Here is a 25,000-nt window from a genome sequence, read left to right as displayed (position 1 = left end):
ATAATAATAGGCTACTAATAAAATAAAATAAAAAAAACAAGTAAAAAGAAGAAGGCACTACGTTCATCTTGCTAGACAACATCCCATAATGTCAGTAGGCAGCTGTAGCCATAGGCATAGTTATTAGTAGGCCTATTATGGAAAATGTGCATCCAACAACAAACAAACTGTTAATATTTTCAGATTTGAGTAGTACCAAAATTAGTGGTGCAATATTTCTCAGTGGCTACATCATAACTATTGACAAAATAGATTAGCCCACAGATTAGCCTGCACGGCAAAGGAGAACGTGCTAGCTAGCATGGGACTAGCCGGTACGCGTTCAACAACCCTTTTCCATACACTGCGATTTGCATATGAAACTGTTCATGTTATCAGGAATGCAAAACTCACCTAAGTATGCGGAGGAGCTTATAACCCGTTAAATGTTTACAATTTTTGTGACTACTTCTACGACAACTCAACACTTGCTAACCACTGCATCCCACCACACAACAGTAGTGGGAAAGGGCCCAAAACGCACATTCAACGCAAGCAAGGCTGCCTTTCACTTTGCCTGATAAAAAATACTCTCAAGAAGACACGTATTCTTTTTTCTTTTTTCTTTTTAAGTGGATATACGTTTTTTTTTTTAAATCATTATTGTGCTCGCGTGTGTCATCCAGTAGTGTAATTGTTCATTGGACACAATTGCATGTTCAACTAATTGCTGCACTAAAGCATATTTCACTTTTATTTAAATTAAAATACCATAAACATTGACAAAACGGGGTACAGTGTGTAAACGTTCATTGAACGAGGAAAAAGCATATAAGTTGATACTAAATTAATAGTAGCCTCGAGAGTTTGTAAAATTTGACTTTTTAAAGGCAGCAAATGAGGGTTTCCTTCTCCCCAACTTTCATTTCATTTTTTTTAATTGATCCTTTATTTACCCAGGATTGTCCCATTGAGACAGTGTCTCTTCTGCCAGGGAGTCCTGGTCAAAGTCAACAAAAATCAGACAACACATCAACACATAATAAGGAAAATAAACGCATATAAGACATTAACAAACTAAGCTTACAAAATAATAAATAAAATTAAAAAACACACAATAGCAGCTAGACTTGTGGGGTAACTCTAAAAGCAATGCCATTCCCATACAGTAAATGAAGGCCGAACGTATATTCTGATCCTTCCAGAGATGTGGAGCGGGGAAAAACTCCCCGAAAACAGTTCAAACAAAAATATTCAAAGTAAAGTGGTTCGCAAAAATAGTCTCTATCCAAAAAAAGAACTACATTGAAGCACCACAGCCCATAAAGAATCTATGGAAGCACACAGCACCACAGTGCCCTTCTCTCTGGTCACAACATGATGTCACGTGTCACCGCCGCTCTTTACGCCATCAACCCGCGACTTTCTTAAACAGCGGCTATTTTGAATGCAGAAAACGGACATGTGCTTTTTAGGTTGGTATATGCACTAGCACTTTATAGTTTCTACACTTACTACACATTTTGCTTATTTTGCACATGTAACTGTTTTCTGTACAAGCAATACACCAATTGCAATTCGCAATGTTTTGGATGTGTCATTCCCTTCTTATTTAGTGCCCCCCATCCCCCCTCACAGTTTTGTGATGTCTAGTTTTATTGTTGAATGTGTGAGCACATAAAATACATTCATAGCATGTTCATATTGTTGATATGGCTAGTTCTGACAGCGGCAGCGGTAGGCATCGGAGGTGTAGCTGGAGTAACGCCTGAGGGCAACAGGTCGGACACGGTGGAACGGTGGTAGATGGACACTCCCAACTGAGATCGCTCCCGGACGTGCAGTCCCAGGTGTTTCTATCACTCCCGGACGTGTAGTCCCACCCGATTATATTTCACGTATTATCATACACTGCCACATACAAGCGGTTTAGGGTTAGGGTTAGGGTTAAGGTTATGGTTAGGGTTAAGGTTAGGGTTAGAAACAAAAAACTAACATCAAAAGATAACTAGCTCCGTTATATGGCGGTGGGACCGATAGTCTGGCTAGTGGGAGCGAGCTGACAGGGGAGCGTCCTGCGTTGGGAGCGTCAATCAGGGAATCTTGTGGAAAGTTGTGGCGAGGCGGAAGTTTGGCTTTCCTAATTGAACCATCACTTGGCTCCGGTAAACTACGAAGAAGGGAAAGCCATGACGTCTACAAGAATATCAAGGTATCAAGGGCCTATGCATGCTGAGTGTTTTGTATGTTTATAAGTTATTTTATCGCTAGTAGACTTAAACCAAAGATCAACGTGTACGGATTGCTTGTTTATCAGCTGTCAAAATAGCCTAGCCTGGCTGCTAGCCTAAAGGATGTTGCCCAGATAAGGGCCGTAATTATGTGGATTCTGCTAAACACCATTGCCCTAAACACTGCTATCGTACTTCAAGCACTGGCAATAATAAATAGCAGGCGGAAATAACAGACATCAGTGGTAGCCTAAACAAAGTTGCCTGTTCACGAAAATACTAAGTAGACTAGGCCTAGACAGCTTGCTGTTAATGTAGGCCCGCAGGGGTGTTAAACTCAGGCCCGGGGGCCAAATCTGTCCCGCAGAGTCACTTTATTTTGCCCGCGAGATCATTTCAAATGTGTATTACAGTTGGCCCTCATACATCATTAATGTACAGTGTACCAAGACTTGAACATGAAATTTGGTGTTTCTCAGAAGTATGAGCGGGCCTGGGCCAATGACGCAGCTCACACTCCTATGCAACACAATATGTGCCAGTGTGTGTGAAATTGAACTATGAGTAAGTGCGTGCCTGCAGGATTTTAGTCCATTTATTACAAATAAATCTTGAGTTCGGCCCTCCACTTCGTTCCATATGTTGATTTTGGCCCTCGGTCAATTTGAGTTTGACACCCCTGCTGTAGGGAGACTGATCACAACTTTTTTGCCCATATAGAACCTTTTAGTAGGGTTGGAAAGGGGGGGTCTACGCGCACCCCCCGGCTTTTTTTACGCCACCTGATTTTTTTGTATCTTTAGAGTGTCTACTTCCAGAATCTGCCAGGTGCCAAGCTGAAATAATGTCCCATGGCCTTCATTTTTAACCATTTAATGCACCTGACAGGAACCCAGCAGATTGAAACAATGACAGAGAATAGGTCATAACTTTTGAAGTAAACTACATACAGAGACAAACTAACACATTTTCCCATACAATATTGACCTGAGGAATGAATTTAAGTTGTTGGTTTTGACTTTTGACAACATTTAAACAGCATATTTGCTCATAAACAGTAATAAAATGACCCAAAATAAGTAGACACTCAACTATCTTTTCGTTCTTTTGAGTTTTGTTGTCTTTTATTCACCACCTGCTCTTCCTTTATCATTTGCAGGGTAAATGTGACTATTATATCGCGTATTAAGCTGAAATTATGACCCCCAGTCTCCATTTTTGACCCTTTAATGCGCCAGACTGAAACCCGACAGACTGAAACAATGATACAGAATGGGTCATAACTTTTGAAGTAAACTACATACAGAGACAAATTAACACATTTTCCCATACAATATTGACCTGAGGAATAATATTAAGTTGTTGTCTTTGACATTTCACAACATCTGAACTGCATTTTTGGTCATAACCGGCAATAAAATGGCCTAAAATATGTAGACACTCAAGTATCTTTTCATTCTTTCGAATTTTATTGTCTTTTGTCCACCACCGGCTCATCCTTTATCATTTGCAGTGTACATGTGACTATTACATCGGGTTCAGGCTGAAATAAGGACTCCATTTTAACCATTTAATGCGCCTGACTGGAACAGATTGAAACAATGATACAAAATGGGTCATAACTTTTGAATTAAACTATATACAGAGACAAATGAACACATTTTGCTATACAATACTGACCTGAAGAATTAAATTAAGATTTGACATTTGACAACATTTTAAACTTTTTAAATACTTTATAAAAAAGACTTAGTGTGGGTTGACTTTTGAATTAAGCCACAAAGAGAAGAAAAGCTAACCCATTTTCCATACAATACTGAACCAAGAAATGCAATGAAGCAGTTGTGAAGGACTGTCATCAACCTTTAAACCGTGTTCCTGGACAAAAATAGCATTAAAATACCCAAAATGTGTAGAAAATAAGTCTTTTTCATTCTTTCAAGTTTTATTGGGTGCTTCTCATTGCGCATTTAGAGTATACATTTGATTATGTTATTGAGTTTCAGATTGAAACAGCATCTCATTCTCATAACCAACTAGCAGGTAAAGGCACATCCCAAAAAGCAATTGCCGTGGGTGCAGGACATGAAAGAACACACAAGAAAAAAGGAAAGACTATCCGCACGCCACAGAAGCTCCCTTGTCGTGATTTAACGTGTGAAAAGCTGACACAACGTCTCGACCTGTAAGGTCTTCGTCAGGTGTCTCACGACAAGGGAGCATCTGTGGTGCGCGTATATTCTTTCCTTTTTCTTATTGCAAAACCTCCACATGTAATTTGTAGCTGAACAGGAAGATGTGTCTTTCACCTTTTTCTGCAGACATAGACTGTTTGGCTTGTTATGCCACATGTACAGGACAGAGAAACATGCCAGTGTAAAACACACGCATGGCTGACAAACTTTACAAATCTGGTCACTTGGATCAGGATAGTGCATTATTCAGGTAGTTATGCACCTACAAAACACTAGTGTGGATGGGTTGCTTGCTGCTGTGACCCTCCAAAATAGAATGACAGTTTAATTTCTATAGATTATAGGGCTTTTTAAAAATGCAGTCTTTGTCCAGAAACGCATCTAAAAGTTGATAAAAGGCAAAAAATTGTTCATTGCATTCCTTGGGTCAGTATTGTATGGGAAAATGGGTTACCTTTTCTCTGTACTGTGGTTTACGCCAAAAGTTAACCCCCATTGAAAGAAAGAAAGTGAAAGCCCATTGGGAAACTCCGACTCCCATTGTCGTCGTGACACAGCACTCCACAGCACACAAGTGAACACTGCACACAACGAAATTAAATTTTTGCCTCACCCGTGCAAAGGGGCAGCCCTCAGTGGCGCCCTTGGGGAGCAGTGCGGCGGGATGGTACCATGCTCAGGGTACCTCAGTCATGGAGGAGGATGGGGGAGAGCACTGGTTGATTACCCCCCCACCCCACCAACCTGGCGGGTCGGGAGTCGAACTGGCAACCTTTGGGATACAAGTCAGACGCTCTAACCGCCCTAACCTGACGAATGAATTGTATCATTGTTGCAATCTCTGTTGGTTCCATTCCATGGAATTGAAGGGTTAAAAACCCTGTGGGTCATTATTCCAGCTTAATACTCTTAATACACCTTTTAATGTAAATTATGCATGAAGAGCAGGTGTTGAAAAAGAAATATAACCCGAAAGGATTCAAAGATAGGCCTACTTGAATGTCTACATATTTTAGGCCAATTCATTGCCAATGATGACCAAAAATGCAGTTCAAATGTTGTCAAATGTCAAAGACAAGAACTTAATATCATTCATTAGGTCAACATTGTATGGGGAAATGTGTTAATCTCTCTGTATGATGTTTACATCCAAAGTTATGACCCATTGTGTATCATTGTTTCAATCTGCTGGGTTCCAGTCAGGTTCATTAAAGGGTTAAAAATGGAGACTGTGGGTCATTATTTCAGCCTAAAACCCGATATAATAGTCACAGTTACACTGCAAATGATAAAGGAATAGCAGGTGGTGGACAAAAAGACAGTAAAACTCAAAAGAATGAAAAGATACTTGAGTCTACATATTTTGGGCAATTTTATTGCCGATTATGACCAAAAATGCAGTTCAAATGTTGTGAAATGTCAAAGACAACAACTTAATATCATTCCTCAGGTTAATATTGTGTGGGTAAATTTATTAATTTGTCTCTGTATGTAGTTTACTTCAAAAGTTATGACCCATTCTGTATCATTGTTTCAGTCTGTCGGGTTTCAGTCAGGCGCATTAAAGGGTCAAAAATGGAGACTGGGGGTCATAATTTCAGCTTAATATGCGATATTATAGTCACATTTACCCTGCAAATGATAAAGGAAGAGCAGGTGGTGAAAAAAAGACAACAAAACTCAAAAGAATGAAAAGATAGTTGAGTGTCTACACATTTTGGGTCATTTTATTGCTGTTTATGGGCAAATATGATGTTTAAATGTTGTCAAAAGTCAAAAACAACAATGTAAATTCATTCCTCAGGCCAATATTGTATGGGAAAATGCGTTAATTTGTCTCTGTATGTAGTTTACTTCAAAAGTTATGACCTATTCTCTGTCATTGTTTCAATCTGCTGGGTTCCTGTCAGGTGCATTAAATGGTTAAAAATGAAGGCCATGGGACATTATTTCAGCTTGGCACCTGGCAGATTCTAGAAGTAGACACTCTAAAGATACAAAAAAATCAGGTGGCGTAAAAAAAGCCGGGGGGTGCACGTGGACCCCCCTTTCCAACCCTACTATTTTAATCATTTTACTTATAACAAACAACACTCTAAATCATGGGTCGGGGACCTTTTTCATTCGAAGGGCCACTTCATATTCATCCGAGGGCCGTTAAAGTCCTCCGAGGGCCGTACTACTGTTTACCAGTAGCCTAATTGGTTAGCAACGATGCTTTCGATAAATGGGGCCCTCGTTATCAGAAAAATAATTTGTATCATATGATAAAGTATTTGACCGGCCATAACGTAAAGTAGACCGCAGATAACCGCATTGTGTTTTAGCTCATCAAAATTTGTCTTTATCTACTTCATAGATTGGTGTTGCAGTCCTTGATCATCCTTTCTTACACAGCGGGAAGTTTCGCATGCACAGGTAAACCGCTGTAGACTACAGATAAAAAACATGATCACGCATTGAATTTAGATTAAGAATTAAGATTAATGATCTACTATAGTCCAGATACTGCGACCTATTGCTCTAGTTTAGGCCCAGGTGTCCATGTAGTGGTTCACTCATTCAGACACAGGATGATCCAAAAGGAAAATTACAAATCTCCTTTTGACCCCACCTTGGCTGTAATTATTAAAAAGAACGTGGATCTAACATTCTTTGATTGTTACTCCATGTGGTTGGCTACTGTGACTTCCTGTGGCAGAGGTGGGGAAACTCAGGCCAGGTGCCACATGTGGCCTGCTGAGCCATTTAATCCGGCCGCAGAGCTTTTACAAGGAAAGACCATTTTAAATCCAGTATGATGCGCTCACCCAACATTCTTCAAATGTCTAATACAGGGGTCTTGGGGCTTGAGATGATCTATGCTACTCTGTTCATCTAAATAGTACATGCCATTGCAGGAATGAAATTGTCAAAGTTGGCGCACATTTTTTGTTATTACTGACACAAGTGCCACACTTGGCCCTTTTGCTAGTACTCTAAACCCAAAATTGACCCTTGCCTTGGGCCAAAATAATGGCTTATTTCCTAAACATTTGCCACATGCTTGATGCTGACACCTACAGTAATCAGCAGTTCAAAGGCATTTTTTGATTGATTATATTTTCTCTACAGTAAAAACAGATACTGTCCGGCTGGGGGACAGCATCACAGTTAACCTTCCAGGATCTACATTCAGCCAGTGCAAAGGCAATGGCGGCAGAGTGATTGAGTGTGAGAAGGGATCTTTTTCTGGTGAAGCTCGGTGGACGGACCACATTAGAGGGAGCTGTGACCGGATAGTATTCTTCGACATCACAGACTCATTTTATATGCAAATTATTTGTGATGACCTCCATGATCCTAAAAATTGCGTAGACATACGCTTAAAGAAGCATGCTGACAGTGACACCAAACCTGACTCAATCAAAGGTAACCTATCAAAAGAAGGACTTGTGATGAATGAGTAATTTGAGATAAGAGTGTATAGTGTTTTCTTTGTTTTAAAGAATTTGTGATTGGCTGTTCTAATTGCACCACCACTTGAATAGAGTAGGCTGCAACTTCTCAGTTGGAGTGATATGAATCCAACATAGTTTTTTGAGCATATCCTGTGACATTGTTTTCCTTTTTTATAGAGCCATCAACACCACCAACCCCTACTACTACCGTGTATCCGACAACAACAAGAACAACAACAAGAACAACAACAATCGACTCAACTAAAGGTAATCAGTAAACAATGATATCTCTAAGCATTACCTAGTTCATCACTTTATCTTGGAGCTGTGAATGTGGTCAATAGACAATGTGCTATAATTAATTAATATCAGTAGCAAGTAGTGCAATTTTCATGTTGATAATCATTTTTAACTCCATCATATAAGTAGCCATCATAGCCTGGCCTTGCCACCAGACTTAAAGTATTTATCTGGAGTTGGACCAAGTTTGGCTCATTTTAGCATATGTTTGGAATGAAATGCAGTCAATTAAGAGCAACATTATGGCAAAAGGATGTGTTTTGAGAAAGTTTGATAATACCACATTAGCCATGTCAGCTATGCTATATGATAGATTTGGGGCATCCCAGGTTGGCGGTTACACCACATTTCAAAAACACAACATTTAAAATTAAAAACATCATCACACTTACCTCGTAGTAAGTTGATGCCACTTTTTTCATATCGGAAAAGCATTGTTAATGAATCATCTTGAGGTGGATGTAAGCAGGTACAGTTTAGGATGACATTAGCCACCCTCCTGAATTGAGACATCTCTCCTGATTTCTCAGTGAGAATGACCATTATTAACAAATTTCTGTTATTCTGGAAGCACTGGAAATAATTCAGAGGAAATTTTCTAGTCGAAGTAAAGTAGTAAAACCAGAAAAAATTCGAAGTGGTCTCAATTTTTTTCTCGATTATTTTTTGTGTCTTCCACAGGTCCAGGAGATTCATCTCGTGTCCAGCTTACAATTGGTGTGGTGGTGGGTGTACTTGTTATTGGTGTGCTTATTGTGGGTGCATTCATACTGCACAAGCAAGGAAAATTGTCTTTTCCTTGCTGGGACCAGGGTGGGCCGGACCCAGCCAACGGTAAACACGCTCGCTTTCAGAGAGTGCAGAAGAACGACCTTAATGGTACATCACATGTAGAATCAGTTTCTCTACAGAGGAACGATTGTGAGATTGATGTTGATGGGAAACCATTATCGGTGGACACTGAACCAGCGACGCCATAACCTTATGGTGTACCACCACCTTGCAGACCGATCAGGTGGGGTCCCAGAATGGAAGAAGGGCTTTTTGTTGAAGTGATCTAATGAGTACTGCAACCTTTGCTTGAAACAAAGCAACCAGAAATCATTTTTATACAAAAGTGCCGCATAATGCAGTAAATAACGGTGAGCACGGCAATATTGATGAAATTCCGATGCAAGTTCTGGACCTTGGAAGGTTATCCAAAACTCTGTGTAAAATGAGATGTGTTTTATGTTGCAAACGAATATTTATCAGGAATGTAAAATGAAATGATCTGGTTCACATGTTTTAAATGATAGACAGACTTTTGAAGATTACTGTTTGTTTACTGTTGACTTTGAGTATCATGAAAAGCGCTTTATAAAACATATTTATTATTATTTAAAAATGCTGTCCTTTTAGTTACCGTGTTTTCTTTTTAAGGGGGATATGTGGGTATGCAATGTGTGATATACATGTAAGAATGAGCTATATGTTTAATGTGTAATAATGATGTGTGCAATGTCTTGTGTATTCTGTATGTAGCCTATGTATTCTATTGGACACTTTATTCTCCCTCTGCATTAATAAATTATACTCTACTCAACACCACAACGACCCTTTCACTGTATAATGCCATAAGTGGGATGGCTTACAGCGAGGCCATCAGAAGCTTACCCATGGTATGAGCCATTTGAGGGACATGAGGATAGTTGACTGATGCAAGTGACCCAAACGATGGATGAAGTAAGGCCTATGGGACATCCTTGCAAGAATTAAGAAGAAGAAGTATGCCTACAGTAGGCCTGTATATGAGGGACACCATGAGTATGTGAAGCATAGCCTACTGATCCCAAAGGGGAAGGCGAGGCGGAATGATGGAATGCCCATCATATCTGTGGATGTGCTCTGAGTGTCATGCCAATGAGTCTGGGTCTTTGTTGTAGTAATAATCAGACTCCCAGTTTGGCACACCTGCATTTGAGTCCTACACAGGACAACTCTGTTCCCCTTTGCTATATACACCGTGTGCAGAATTATTAGGCAAACAAGTTTTTTGACAATATCGTCCATTTTATGCATATTGTCCGCCACCACCCTTTATGGACATGAACACCTATTGGGTCATGCATTCCAGGTCATGCATATTGGTATAATAAGAGACAGTGTGATCGAAGGAGCCCAATACCCTATATCAGGGCAAAATTAGTGTGCATAATTATTAGGCAACTTTGTTTTCCTCTGGGAAAATGAGCCACAAAAGAGATCTAACAAACTTTGTAAAGACTATAAACAATTTTGAAGTATTCTAGAGAGGTGTGCAGGGGCGGAGCTACAGGGGTGGCTAGGGTAGCAATTGACCCCCCCGAAATCTGATTGGCTACCCCAACTGCCCCCCCAGATGATTGAAGGCACCGCAAAAACATTTGCAGATTTGAAGTCTTTGACTGCGATGTTCCTCCTCTACAGTAGATGGTGCAATGCACGTCCTGCCTCACAGCCCCTTTCAAGTCAATCAGAAATGTTCTAAGCTATGAGATAGGCATCTGTCATTGGCTCCCATTATAGCCCCGTTGGCGCACGCAGCCAAGTAAAAGATGAATGGGAGCCTATTGGGCTAAATGGCTCAGCAGGGATTTGTGACGATTCTGTTCTCTGGTTTGTAAAGATGTGTGCACATTCTGTACCTTATCATGGAAGTTGTATTAGAAGTGAAGTTAAAGGTTCCTGACATGGCTTTGTTCTCCCAAAGACGTGTTAGTTTTGTCCTGCAACACGCTAGCATTCGGCTAATACCTGCTGGCTGAGGAATCTCTGCGACTATTCACGACCAGAGCTGACGAGAGACGTACTCTGACTGATCCTCCTAGCAGAGACATCTACAGTCACACACCTCAACCCCCACCACCATCCAACATGTTAATTGAAGGTGCCCAAATTCTTAAGGATGAGCGCAGTCATTTCCTTTACCCCATGTACACATGCCGCTTTTCCACCACCTTAAATGCAATAAATAACAGGTGTCCGCAACAATCCTAACATAACTTTAAACACATCGACATCTGAAGTCAGACTTAAAACTACAAAACAAATGGCGTAGTGCCGTAAAGTCGATTGTCACGTGTTATGTCATTGCTATAGTTGAAATAAGGGTCATTTTCACGAATCTAACACTTGACAAGATGCAAACGTGTCGGCAAATGCTTTCACTTACTCATATCTATCGAACGCAACTTCATTGTTTCCAGGGAAAAAATCACACGGGCAGATAGTTCTATGAGAAGCGTACAGCCCCATTGGCACCCATTCATTATTTACTTGGCTGCGATAACATAGCTGCAGTGCCACTCCTGGCCACACCAGCTAGTGGTCGTTCTTGTACAAGATTCCATTTTCTTTGAGTCAATGGATGTGTGTAGCAGTAAACGGGCTGTGTGTGTAGCTATGGTGAAAGAAGAAGAACTAGGAACCACTGAGTGAAACAGAAAAGCATAGTCGCATTCTTTGTTCATATTCTTTCAGAAAAGGCTGCGCTTGTGATTCAAAACTCATGAGATGGATTTTATTCTCGACTGGACTGACGTATATCGGTGGACAGGCTGCACAAGCACTGTTCATTCATGAAAGAAACTGGTCAATCGATGTCCGTTTCATGAATCAGAATGAAGGACAAGTCATTGCTTGTCACGGAGGGCAGCTAGAAGCCAGCATGACTGTAAATAGACAATTGCAGGTGGGTGAAATTGATGCTTTTAGGTGTTAATTTCTGTGATTTCATACCCATGTCTGCTGAAAATGCTGCTGATGAAAACGTAAAACTGTTTTAGTCTTTTCTATGTCCGTGTAGAACTTTCTGATTTATGAAACCAGTATCTTTGATCAGAACCGTTTGCCCGTGTCATAATAAAATGCATAGATAATTCATGACCGATGTAGTACTAGTCAGTAGCCTAACTACATAGACTACAGCCTCAGGGCAGCAGACACGTGTAAGGATTTGATCTACAGTAGCCTAAAGTTATGGCTGAAACCTTCATTGAATGGATAGATTGTTATTGTTGTGTTCTGATATTTCTATAATAATCACAGACTGGTTGGCTTTCATCTGTAGTCCCTGGAAGTTTGATGTTGGAAGTGTGTGTGTGTGTGTGTGTGTAAAAAAATAGTAAACACGACATAAACAGGTTGGCTGTACATGACTCGATATGTCTATAAAACATTGCCCCCCTGATATACACTTGGCCACCCCCTTGCTACCCCAAGGATAAAAGTCTAGCTCCGCCACTGGAGGTGTGGCTGTCTTGAAATATTGGTCACATCCATCTAATGCACCGTTACAAGCCATCAGTGTCACATGACATGTGCTCACAAAGTAACTGCCAGACTGAGAAGAATTGAAGATGAAACTACCACAAAACTATTACCCTGCAGTGCTGGTATATTCCAGAACTGAAACCTACATCGACTGTCCACAAGAACATTGTATTCAGCACTCAGAGACATGGCCAAGGTAAAACAGGCTGAAACCTGAAGACCACTCAACAAGTAACGTAAGTCAACCCAGGTGAAAAACCCATATACTTAAAGTGTACTTTTTTTGACCGTACTTAGTACAAAGTGTACTATTTTCGGCGATTTAAAGTGCGCTTCATTGCACTATTAGTGCGCTGAAGCACTTCTAAAGCAGTACTTCAGCACACTTGCAGCACACTGAGGATGCTAAATTGGCACCGCTTTTGGACAACTTTGAGTGCACTACAAGCATACTTTTGAAAGTATGCTCCAAACACGCTTTTCATGTATTCGTATGGCATTAAGAGTGTGCTTGAGTACACTTCTATAACATTTTATTGTTACTAGAAGTTCAATAAAAGTATATTAACTTCATGCTTCTTTGGACTACATTGGAACATTTTAAGTCTATAAAAAGTATATCATATTAAGTATTTTAAATATATAACAGGTATGCTTGAAGTATATTTACAGTACATTCCCAAGTACATGAAATAATATAAATGTAATACTACAATCCATGCTGGTCCTCAGAGCTTGTACATTACACACAGCCACATGTCACAGTAGTGATACAGTATGCATGCCTAGCACGACTGACATTTACAATCATTGCATTGTTACAGAGATTTCAGATACACATTTCACTTTATTTCCATCTTGATCAACCAACCTGCAGCTGATCACTTGAATTGATCACTACTGTTGACCCTCTATTCTTTGTTTGAACAACTAGTTCCAACTTACCTCCCACCATGATATCAAGGGAAGTGTGAGCCTATATATACCAGAACATATACGTGACCATCATAATGACGGTGGGAACATGGTCATTTTTTTGTGTACCACTTTAAAATTTGAAAACTCCTTCAATAAACACAGAATATAACAATGAGTAATATTTTCATGCAAACCAAAAATATTCCTTCAGGATAAATGGCTTTCTGTTTGAGAAATGTAGCTCCAAGAAGTGCATTGCATGATGGGACATGTATGATGGTGCATGATGGGTAAATGCACTTTGTGTAAGCACACTTTGAAGATATTTGGGTGAAGTACAATCATGGTGCACTTAGAAAAAGTGTACTTGCAATATGTTAAAGCGATTTACTTTAAAGCGCACTATAGAAAATCACACTTCAAAGACATTTGGGTGAAGTGTAATCATATTGCACTTTTAAAAAGTACAATTGCAATATGTTATTAAAAAATACACTTTTAGTAAGTTCACTATTAGAAGACTATTAGTATATTCCTCTAAATACACTTTAGCCAAACATCTTCGAAGTCCACTTGAAGTATGGTTCGCTAAGTGTACTTTCTTTGAGAGCAACTTAATTACATCTAATTTTAAGTACACTTTAAATAAGCTTATTGTAAACATACTTTTCCTTAGCACAAAAAGCACGAGTGCACTTTTAACATGCTAAGTACACTTCAGTCATGCTTTTATTGTACTAAATTTAACCACTTTTTCACCTGGGAAGACTGGGTCAAGAAATGTCTTTAGACAGTTTTTTCAATGGTTTTATGAACTAGTGAAAGTGACTGTTAATGGACCAGGTTGAGGAGCCTATGGCTAGATCAGTAATGTGCACACTCAGATCAGTTGCTGAGTTCCACTCAAATACCAGCAGATTACTGCATAAATACCATTGTCTTCGTAAAAGATGCAATTTTCTCCCTCTAAAAGATCCAGCCATGGGTTCATCCACCCTGTCTGTCAAGAGTCACTTTCCCAAGTCCATAAAACCTTTGAAAATTTTGTCCCCAGGTATTTTTGCCCCCGTTTTGACTTAATTAACTTGTGGTTATGGTTGTCTGGTGTCATCCTTTCTTACCTTGGCCATCTCTCTGAGCGCTCAATACCCTGTTTTTCTAGACACTCTGTGTTGGTTTCTGTTCTGGAATATGATAGGACTGCAGGGTAATAATTTTTTTGTAGTTTCACGTTAAATTCTTCTCAATGTTTGGCAGTGACATTTCTTAAGAGACTGATGACTTTGTAACGGTGCATCTGATAGTTCTGTGCGAACATGACCAACATCTTGCAAATTTCAAGACAGCCACATCCCTCTAGAACACTTCAAAATTGTTTATAGACATTTCAGAGTTTGTTAGATCTATTTTGTGGCCCATTTTCCCAGAAGAAAACAAAGTTGCCTAATAATTATGCACACACCACACCCCCATCTTATACAAATATACATGACCTGGAATGCTTAAATCAAATAGGTTTTCATGTTCATATAGATTGCTGTTGGAAAATATGCATAAAAAAGACAAAATGGTCAAAAAGATGTTTGCCTAATAATTCTGCACACAGTGTAGAGAGGTTTACTTAGGTGTGAAGTTTCACTATTTGGTAAACAGATCTGCCTACCAATTCTGGCAAGATTGGATCGTATTGGATTGGAACTAAAAAGTGAATTTATTCAATAGGGTCGGTTTCACCGGTGGGCCAACCCCGGGCTGAGCTGGACCAAAAGAAGGTGCTGACTGTTTTCAAACCTACAGGGGGCTAGGTGCAAAAGGGGGCTGGTGGCCCAGGTTCTGGTGCTTAGGGCCAGTATTCCTGTCCCCTTAAAGTCGATGGGCCAGGTAGGGCCAGAGGCAGGGTGTAGGTCATGTGATATTTAGGTTCGATAACCAAGGGATGAAAATATATGAATAAATCGCGGAGACCAATGTAGCATGGCTGTGTTTACTGGTAGTCTTCAACATATTACAGATTCCTTGTACATTGTACTTGACCTAGGTTTCAACTAACACGGACGCCACCCTGTGGTAAGGTGAACTACAACTAATACACAATACATCACATTCTCTCTCCTTAAGATACTGTCCCATTTTTTGGAAATAAGCTTATTTTACACACACACACACACACACACACACACACACACCCATTGAGTTAAATAATAGGGTTTTACAGCTCTCCTGTACTTTCAACCGTTCTCTGGGTATGGCAGTGCAAATTTTAGGCCCCAAGGGGCCAGGCCAACTTGGCCCCGCCATGGCCCAAACAGGTCTTCAAAACCACCTTTGCAATAACAATCTTTCCAAGGTGGTTCATGTGCCAGCCAGTATAGTGTACAATGAACTGATATAGTCCCTATAGCCAAGCCTAGGTTTGGGGGTGGGGGTGGGAGGGACAAGGGGGCCTGAGGGCCAGAGGCCTTAAGGGGCCAGGCCAACTTGGCACTGTTGCCACGACCCAAACCAGCCTTCAAAACCACCTTTACAATAATCATCTTTCCCATTCACTTCATGTGCAAGGCAACATAGTGTACAATGAACTGGTGTAGTCAATAAGGCCAAACCAGATCCGGGGGGCAGTGGGCCCAAGGGGGCCAAAGGGGACCAAAGGGGGCCAGGCCAACTTGGCCCGTGGCTGCGAGTCTGTGACCCATACCGCCCTTCAAACTACAGTCTGGTGGATTCGGCATGCGTCGCCATGTGACATTCACTTTGTCATTTCAACATCTCAAATCTGAAGGATTTGCCAATCTTTGCTCTAAAATTGATTAGAATACAGGAAATTGCATCTAAAAATAAATACAAAATTTTCTGGGGGAGGACCCCACACCCCCCATACAGAAATTGTGCACCCTCCAACAGCATCCCTGCCGAAAATGTGTCCCCGTGCCTCTGTGCACACACTATGCATACAGTTCTGTCTCTTATAGCATGGGGGGACTGGTGTTGTTCAAACATGTCTATTGTACATGTACCTGCTGTGTGCACCATATACAGTTCTCTTAACATGTCCCATTAGCAGAGTAGAGGTGCGGTTTGGGTGGGGTTGGGGGCCAAGACAATGTCTGGCCCAGGGGGGAAGGAATCTTAGAAAATAAATTTGCAATACTATTAAGTTGCATTCAGGGGACCTAGAGAAGGTGGGGTTTGTTTTAAAGGTGGCTGCCTTCAATATAGACCTAAAGTGCAGGGGGAAATCCTAGTTTGTGTTCATAGTACGGCCCTAGGAGGACTTTTACGGCCCTCTGATAAATTTGAAGTGGCCCCTCGAATGAAAAAGGTTCCCCAACCCTGCTATATAGAGCATTCTGGGGTCATGTAAAATATGAAAAAAGTAGGGCTATAGTGGGAATGAGTTATATTATATATTATATTATAAATTCTTATTAAGGACATCTTGAAGATGTGGCATTTGTTGTGTGTGTGTGTTGGGGGGGGGGACAACTCAGTGCTTCTTGGTGCAAAATACAATGAAATGTCCAAAAGTCATGTCCTCCGTTGGCTGCAGGAACCTTCTCTCTGAATTTCGTGGCGGCACCTGCCTTTCTCCCGACCATTGACGGGGCGCCATCAGTGGCCAGACTGACAGCACGGGACCAGTCCACCCCGACTTTGTCCAGTGCTGATACAACGGAGCTGAATATATCATCAGCTGTTGTTGTGTCCATCATAGGCACTAACTCGAGAAACTCCTCAGTGACAGTCAAGGTTGCATCAACACCTCGAATAAATATGCACAGTTGTGCAACATCTGTGATATTGCTCTCATTAATTGCGACCGAAAATGCACTAAATGACCTTATTTTGTCCTTCATTTGGCTGCCTGAATGTCAGATTGTGAATGTGAGAGATTTTCAACCAACGGTAGGCCTATTGGACAGACCCACATGTATGCTGAGGCTTGATAGCTGGTCATTGTTCTTCTTTTGTTGAGTAGGGCTGCAGGGGATGAAGGGTCTCTGGTTGTGTGTGCTTGTGGAACATTGAAGCATTGACCTGATGAAAGCAGTTGAAAAGAGTGTTGGAGGGGGTGAGAGGGGTCATATCATCAGGTCACCTTTCCTGATCACTGCACCACTGTACAGCTCAGATATGGAGGGTTGAGGTGAGCCAGTCATTTTGATAGCCTGGTTCACTAAGCGTGAAAGTTTGTTCTTTTGTCTAATGCCAATTAAGTTGTACCAGGAGGATATATTGAAGGAAAGGACTGATTCTGTGAGAGAACGGGAACATAATTCCTTTGTCTTTGAGACATTCTGGAAAGTTCTACAAAAGTTTGTCTCAGGTTGTCAACTACCTCCTGGTAGTGAGTCAGGATCAGACATATGTGCCACTAAGACAATGTCATCAGCATATTATCATGCCACCAGCAAAAAAACTCAATATTTTAAATTGGTAGACTTAAATTGGTAGACTCCAGCTTTCTGATAGTCTTAGTAGCTATTAATTAGGCTACTTCAGTGCCCTCAACTAGTCACGGTTGTCCCCAAAAAGGACTTAAGTAAATGAATCCATGGAAATATTTCATATAGGCCACGATAGACCACAACATACTAATTGACCGCCTTGAATCTTGGGTAGGCTTGTCCGGTCACGTCTTAGAGTGGTTCAAAACATATATTACAGGAAGGCAGTTTTTTGTCACCATCGGAGAAGACGTCTCCAACAAGTATGATGTGCCTTTTGGAGTTGCTCAGGGTAGTTGCTTGGGCCCTCTCCTCTTCTCTCTCTATATGTTGCCCCTGGGCTCCATCATCAGAGAGCACAATGTTGATTTTCATAGCTATGCCGATGACACTCAACTATATATCTCTGTCGAGCCTAGCCAAACCACTGCCATTCATGCCTTGACTAAATGCATGTCTGCCATCACAGATTGGATGAACAGTAACTTCCTAAAATTAAATGAAGATAAAACTGAAGTGTTGCTCATTGGGCCTAAGAAAAAACGTGCAAAACTCCACTCAAGCCTAGGTGACCTAAGCATACACATTAAAGATAAGGTTACTAGCCTAGGTGTGGTCATAGACTCGGATTTGAGCTTTGAGCCTCACATCAACAAGATAACAAAATCTGCTTTTTTCCATCTTAGAAATGTCAACAAAGTGCGCGGCTTGGCCCCCCGACAAGACGCTGAGAAACTTATTCATGCCTTTGTCACCAGTAGGATAGACTACTGCAATGCTCTCTTCTCCGGTCTCCCAAAAAAATTAATTGACAAATTGCAACTCATTCAAAATTCTGCGGCAAGAATCCTAACAAGAACCAGAATGCGAGAGCACATCTCTCCTGTCTTGGCAGACCTGCACTGGTTACCTGTCTCATACAGAATCGACTTTAAGATTCTGCTCACAGCATTTAAAGCATTAAATGGACTTGCCCCTAGCTATATCTCAGACATGCTCTCTTTTTATGCCCCTGCTCGAGCTCTCAGGTCCACTGATGCCAAGCTGCTAAGGACCCCCACCCCCCCGCAGATGAAGATCGGCGACGCCGCGTTTGCCTGCTATGCGCCCAAGAGATGGAACGCCCTCCCCATCGAGATCCGATCAGCCACCTCCGTCGACTCCTTTAAGAAGCAGCTGAAGACCCACCTCTTCATCCTTGCCAACTCCTAGCTGCCAAGGCGTCATAGTGTCCCAGCTGCCGCAGCGCCCTTACTACTCACAACCAGCCCTGGCAGGGGGCTCCCCTAGGTGGCCGCTGGTCTCTGCCTGAGGTTTCTTCCTGACTACAGGGGGTCTTTTTTTCTCAGACCTCACTGAGCTTTTTTTTTTCCCTTACAAACTATGAATCAAGCGAAAGGGAGTTTTTCCTCACCCCTGATGCCACCAGGGGCCGCACCTGAGCGCCCAATCTCTGTGTGACTATCTATGACTTATGATAGGCCCAGCCACTATGGACCTTACACATCTAAGAATCCTGGTCCTAACCTACGTTGACCTTATGACTCTACATTCTCTGTCTATCTCTTCTTCCTCTGCCTTCCTGCTTTTTCTGCCTCTCCTCTATACCTCTCCTTCTAAATCTATCTCTAACAATGTTTTTTTTTCCCCATTTGTTAAGCACTTTGAGTTACATGCCTTGTATGACACAGTGCTATACAAATACAATTATTATTATTATTATAAATTATTATAGCTCACTACCAACTCAATGGTTCTATATTATAATATATTATTGTATTTATATATAATATACAATTCAACACTATCATGTTGGTAATGTCAGACTGGTTTTATGTTTCTAATAAAGGAACAGTCCACCTTTTTTTAATTTTCACAGATTTGCTGTATTTCCAAGCATTATTTATAAATGTGCACACCATTTTCTTCTCATTGTTTTCAGTACTTCAGTACAGATTTATTGGATCAGAATTATTAGCATAGCTTAGCATAATCACTGGAAGTAAATGGGCAGCATTAGCATCAAGCCACAAGGTATAACAGGACGGGATTAATCCATTGACGCCTAAGGCAGCTGCAAAAAAGGGTGCTGAATGCCTGAGCCCTTTTTAAGAAAAGCTGTCCTCAGCCTATAAAAACCTAAATATCTCAGCTTCTGAAGCACATACAAATACCCACGAAGTTGCATTCAAACCCTAAGACCCTCATCTTTCATCAGAAGAATAATTCATTTCAAACAAACAGAGATTTTTAATCAAGTTGTCTCAAATCCCATGCGCCTGAATGTTGCGCAATGCAGCTCCAGGCGCCAGGGCCAATATTGCGCAATGCAACATCAGGCATCAATGGGTTAAATAGCCTAGCTGTTTTGCACTCTGGTGAATTTTGCATTAATGTTAAAGTAGTTTATAATTACATTTGATGATGTTTTGTTTGCTCCCCATAGACTTGCATTGCTAATCTTAACTTGGCTGTACTGTTAAACTAGGTAATGCAAACACATAGACGAAATTATATGCACATTCATGAATAATGCTGGGAAATAATGCAAATAATGTGAAAATCAAAAAAGGGTGGACTGTTCCTTTAATATCCACTAGGTGGTGTGTTTGTACTAAGGAGGGAGTAGAACTCAGAACAGAGGCTTATACCACATGAATGTTTTGAGTCCAGTAAACTGACCAATTGTAGCCTACCTCATACACAGGTATGACATGACAGTCACATGAGTAGGAAAAGGGAATTTCATGCTTGTTGCCACCATGTCCTCATGGCTATTTTAATCCTGGGCTGGGTGTTAAATAATTCAAAGTTTCACCAATAGACTTCCTGTAAAATCCTGATTCTTGCAGGTCTGCATTTTTTTAAAATCATTGTGTGCTGTCAGTGGCGTCAGATTCTCACATTAAGATTATTTCAGTCAGTGTAACTGAGAGGCTGTGTTTAAATGCTGTTTGTGTATGGGACACAGCCTACTGAGTCTTAGCTGTTCAGGTTCACTTTCCCAAGGTCTATGGTCGGAGGCCAAATAGGGTAAAACACACACACACACACACACACACACACACACACACACACACACACACACACACACACACACACACACACACACACACACACACACACACACACACACACACACACACACCTGAGGCAGAAATGTTGCCCCCCCTGGGCAAACTCACTGGAGCATTAAGCTGGGCAATGTGAGCTGGCCAGGAGGAGGAAATAGATTGGCACACATCCTGTGGATGGAAAACACTCTTGCACTGTTGGTGCGCAGATGAAAGACAAGGCTAAGTAACCTTTGGCACACTGTATAAACAGAACATAGCATGCTGATGATGTGCAGTGTACACATGTGGGGGTATATGTGCTTGTATGTGTACACAGGTTGGTGTTTCTGTGCATGTACACACACACACACACACACACACACACACACACACACACACACACTCACACACGTTCACGTGTGCGTGTGTGCGTGTGCCTATTCTCTGAGGCACTGCTCCACTAACTCCCTCATAAGTCATCTCCATCAGCACACCTGTGCAGCGGCAAAAATAAACGACACACTTTTTTGCCATGCAAACATCCATTTTCCTCCTCTCCCCCACACGCGCCCTAATCTACCACATGCTGCTGCTCCCGATACAACGTCACCCTCCGCAGAGCTCCTGGTGTACAGACCCCACTGGTGGAGCACAGGGCAGTGTCAAACAGCATCCTGTGTGTGTGTGTGTGTGTGTGTGTGTGTGTGTGTGTGTGTGTGTGTGTGTGTGTGTGTGTGTGTGTGTGTGTGTGTGTGTCTGTCTGTGTGTGTGTGTGTGTGTGTGTGTGTCCCTGTGTGTGTGTGTGTGTCTCTGTGTCTCTGTGTGTGTGTGTGTGTCACCAGACCCCGCCGCTGGAGGACACAGCAGCACCCTGTGTTTGCATTTGGCAGGTGTGTGTGCGTGTGTGTGTCTGTGCTCGTGCGTGTGTGTGTGTGTGTGTGTGCTCGTGCTTGCTCTCATCAGAGATCTTGGTACAGACAGACCACAGTGCTGGAGGCAAGAGCATCATCCAGTACTAGCATTTGACAGGTGTGTCTGCGTGTGGATGTGCACGAGAGATTTTTAAGTAAGGCCCCACTTTTCAAGATGATAATCACTGCTAATCAGTTTGGCAGTGAATTCTCTCTCTCTCTCTCTCTCTCTCTCTCTCTCTCTCTCTCTCTCTCTCTCTCTCTCTCTCTCTCTCTCTCTCTCTCTCTCTCTCTCTCTCTCTCTCTCTCTCTCACACACACACACACACACACAGATAAACGTAATGAACATACATTTTCCTCATCAGTTTGGTGCAAATGGTTTGGTGTCGTCTGGCTTGTTTCTGTGTGCTTCTGCACTTCGAAAAGCTGAAAGAGTATGTGCAGAGGTGGACACCTTGTCCATTAGGGTGCTGATTTGAGGTCACATACAGTACAGTACATCTTCTGCAGTTTCTCGTTCTAACTGGTTCAAGTGTGTGTGTGTGTGTGTGTGTGTGTGTGTGTGTGTGTGTGTGTGTGTGTTATTCCTGGATATACTGTATTTCATAGACCATATATATTCTGTGTTGTTGTTGTGTAACACACGTGTGCACATACGTAGGCCATCCATTACATAGCAGAATGCTGACTATTACAAAATTATTTTAAAACACGCACACGTGTCGCACACACACACACAGGTCCACCTTCATATCTTTCTGGGGCCCTCCCATTGACGTCCATTCATATTAACCCTAACATTAGCTAAAGAATGCCAAACTGCGCCCAAACCAAAACAATCCCTACCCTTAACCTGTCAGTGAGGAAATGTTTTTACACTTTCACTTTTTTTCAGTAACAACAAAACTACCCCAGCAAAAGGGGTCAAAACATTTGTGGTCCAGGATTTGGGCCCTCATATGGAACGAGGGCCCCACCTTGTTGGTGTGCTCCAATAGCAGTGGCCTTACAAAGGGTGGTTGGTGCAGTATACACACACACACACACACACACACACACACACACACACACACACACACACACACACACACACACACACACAGGGCAGCTGACAGCTTTTGCCGGGCCCCCTACCCAATGTATACAATGTAATGGGGCCCCCTATCTCCCTGGGCCCGGGACAACATACCCCTGCCGGCGAACCTGCACACACACACACATATACACATATACACACACACACACAAACACAAACACAAACACAAATACAAATACAAACATACACACACACACACACACACAATCTTTCCTGACCAAGGAAAGCCTAAACATACTGCAAAGGGATAACACACTTCTTCTTTTTGGAGCGTGTATCTGATTGCATGTGTGTACTGTACCTCCATAAATAACAAGCAGGCAAGTAACAGAGAGTCTTTATTCACACATACAGAGAGGAGGGAGGAAAAGACACGCAGAGAGAAAGAAAAGAAAAAGAAGAGAACGAGAGAACAAGGAGGGAGGTGAGGGAGGCTAAGCTTGATCCGACCGAACCAATGGCCTAATTTTCCACTGTAATTACCTCACAGGGACTCCAGTGTGTTAGCCCATCCCATCTAATTACTAGACAAACAGGTGTACACAGAGACACACACACGCACACACAGACACACACACACACACACAGACACACACACACATGAATGCAAGCACACATACACACAAGCACACACACATACATTGAGGAAAAAGTATTCCAGTTTTTTTTAAACAGGAAGTGTTCGCTCGCTCTCCGCCTCAACCATCTTTTTTGGCTTGCCCCTCCCTCTCTTTCCACTCATCTTTTTTTCATGCTCCGTATGGAGCTGAGTGTGGCCCCAGGCTTTGGGAAGCCCTCCGAGGCCCGTCTCCATAGTAATCCTGCTTCCAGGGCCGCTGACAGCTCTTGGTCGGGCCCGGGACAAAGCCATCTGAAAGCCCCTCCCAGCCAATGTTATGTGGGCCCAATTCTGGGCCCCTTCTCTCTCTCTGGGCCCCCTCTCTCTCTCTCTCTCTGCACCCAGGGCAACTGACCCCTTTGTCCCACCCTGTCATCTTCCCAGGCTGCTTCATCTGTAATCCACGCCAAGCCAGTCTCCGAGATCGGACTGATTTCATTTTGTTTCATTTGAATGTCACAAGAGGTCATGTCATACTCTGGCCACATCATGTAGCTACTGACTGCAAATTACCTTGTCCTCTCCAGCAGCACTGAATGCTCTGCTGCTCGCTCTGAACATAATCTGTTACCTAGATGATCTGATGATCACTGACTACAGATGATTTGGTATCAACTCTGCTTCTCATCAGTACAGTTTGCAATTCCAAGCTTATCGTGCCGTTACAATTACTGTGTTACTTTGTTCTTTTTATTCTTTTAATCAATCCATCACGATTGAACCTGTTGAAAGTCTTCAGTCATAGTTCAACTAAAACTTTACCCTTACCGGCCAATGGGAAAGAAATGATAATTAAAGGACCAGTTCAGTAAATTTCAACATGCAGTTGTAATACTCACACTACATTGGACTTGTCAGTACCTGAGGGTTTTGTTTTCTTCTTCTTCAGCCTTTTCTGAGATCCTGGTCATTGTAATGGGGGCAGCGCTTTGTTTACATTTAAAAAAAACATTTTTATTTATTCCCAGAAACATCCGAAAGGTTATACAACATCAGCAGACAACTAGCAAACAGCGGTACCTTTTGGGAAAATATTTGGAGTAGGCCTATGTTATTTTTTTTTAAAAATGTAAACAAACGCTGCCCCCATTAGAATAGCTCATATCTCGGAAAGGGCTTAGCCGAAAAATGTGGCATCACCGGGTACAGACAAGTCAAGGGTAGCGTGAGCAATACAACAGCATATTGAAATTGACTGAACTGGTCCTTTAAAGCATGATAAAAGTAGGCCTACATACGGCCAACACACCACTACAACACATTACCTAAGCCATCATTCACCCCAGCACATTACCTAAGCCATCATTCACCCCAACACATTAGGTACAGACCAGTGACTTTATGACTGATGTCCGCTCATATTTCAAACATCCAGTGTGTTTGTATTCTTTGAATTCTGTTTTTTGGCGCAGATATGATTTCTTCAGAAAGTTCCCCAAGGTGTTGAATGTAATTTGTTTCACTGTGTGTGGACTTGTGGACCTGGGACGTGTGCTTTCCTATTCATGGGGGCT

General features: G+C 41.9%; 2 protein-coding genes across 3 annotated transcripts in view; one reads left to right on the top strand and one right to left on the bottom strand.

Annotated features, from left to right (window-relative positions):
* The window catches only part of eftud2 (elongation factor Tu GTP binding domain containing 2), a 21,459-nt gene extending 20,956 nt beyond the window's left edge, over positions 1 to 503 (bottom strand). Inside the window, exon 1 of the mRNA XM_063184303.1 lies at positions 394 to 503. The gene's annotated coding sequence lies outside the window, so the exon portion shown is untranslated. The remainder of the gene's footprint in view (positions 1 to 393) is intronic.
* An 858-nt stretch (positions 504 to 1,361) lies between these two features.
* LOC134461467 (uncharacterized) lies at positions 1,362 to 9,730 on the top strand. Of its 2 annotated transcripts, none has more exons than XR_010037279.1 (5): positions 1,362 to 1,454; positions 6,765 to 6,823; positions 7,520 to 7,816; positions 8,023 to 8,112; positions 8,827 to 9,730. XR_010037279.1 is itself a non-coding variant. In XM_063214399.1 (5 exons), the coding sequence occupies exons 1-5, from the start codon at positions 2,169 to 2,171 to the stop codon at positions 9,123 to 9,125; spliced, it is 768 nt and encodes a 255-aa protein (XP_063070469.1). In that variant the 5' UTR covers positions 1,708 to 2,168; the 3' UTR covers positions 9,126 to 9,730. The 2 variants fall into 2 exon arrangements, 1 of the variants encoding a protein (XP_063070469.1); XM_063214399.1 differs by lacking the exon at positions 1,362 to 1,454 and adding an exon at positions 1,708 to 2,191.
* The last annotated feature ends 15,270 nt before the right edge of the window (positions 9,731 to 25,000 follow it).

This window comes from Engraulis encrasicolus, chromosome 2 (assembly GCF_034702125.1).
Source record: "Engraulis encrasicolus isolate BLACKSEA-1 chromosome 2, IST_EnEncr_1.0, whole genome shotgun sequence".
Classification (NCBI taxonomy): domain Eukaryota; kingdom Metazoa; phylum Chordata; class Actinopteri; order Clupeiformes; family Engraulidae; genus Engraulis; species Engraulis encrasicolus.
Note: the sequence above shows the minus strand (reverse complement) of the source record. Positions and strands in the feature narration are given on the sequence as shown.

Coding starts and splice junctions, on each gene's coding strand:
- LOC134461467 (XM_063214399.1), top strand. CDS start 2,169: ATGACGTCTACAAGAATATCAAG. Junction 2,192..6,764: donor ACGTCTACAAGAATATCAAG/GTATCAAGGGCC, acceptor TCTACTTCATAG/ATTGGTGTTGCAGTCCTTGA. Junction 8,113..8,826: donor AACAATCGACTCAACTAAAG/GTAATCAGTAAA, acceptor TGTCTTCCACAG/GTCCAGGAGATTCATCTCGT.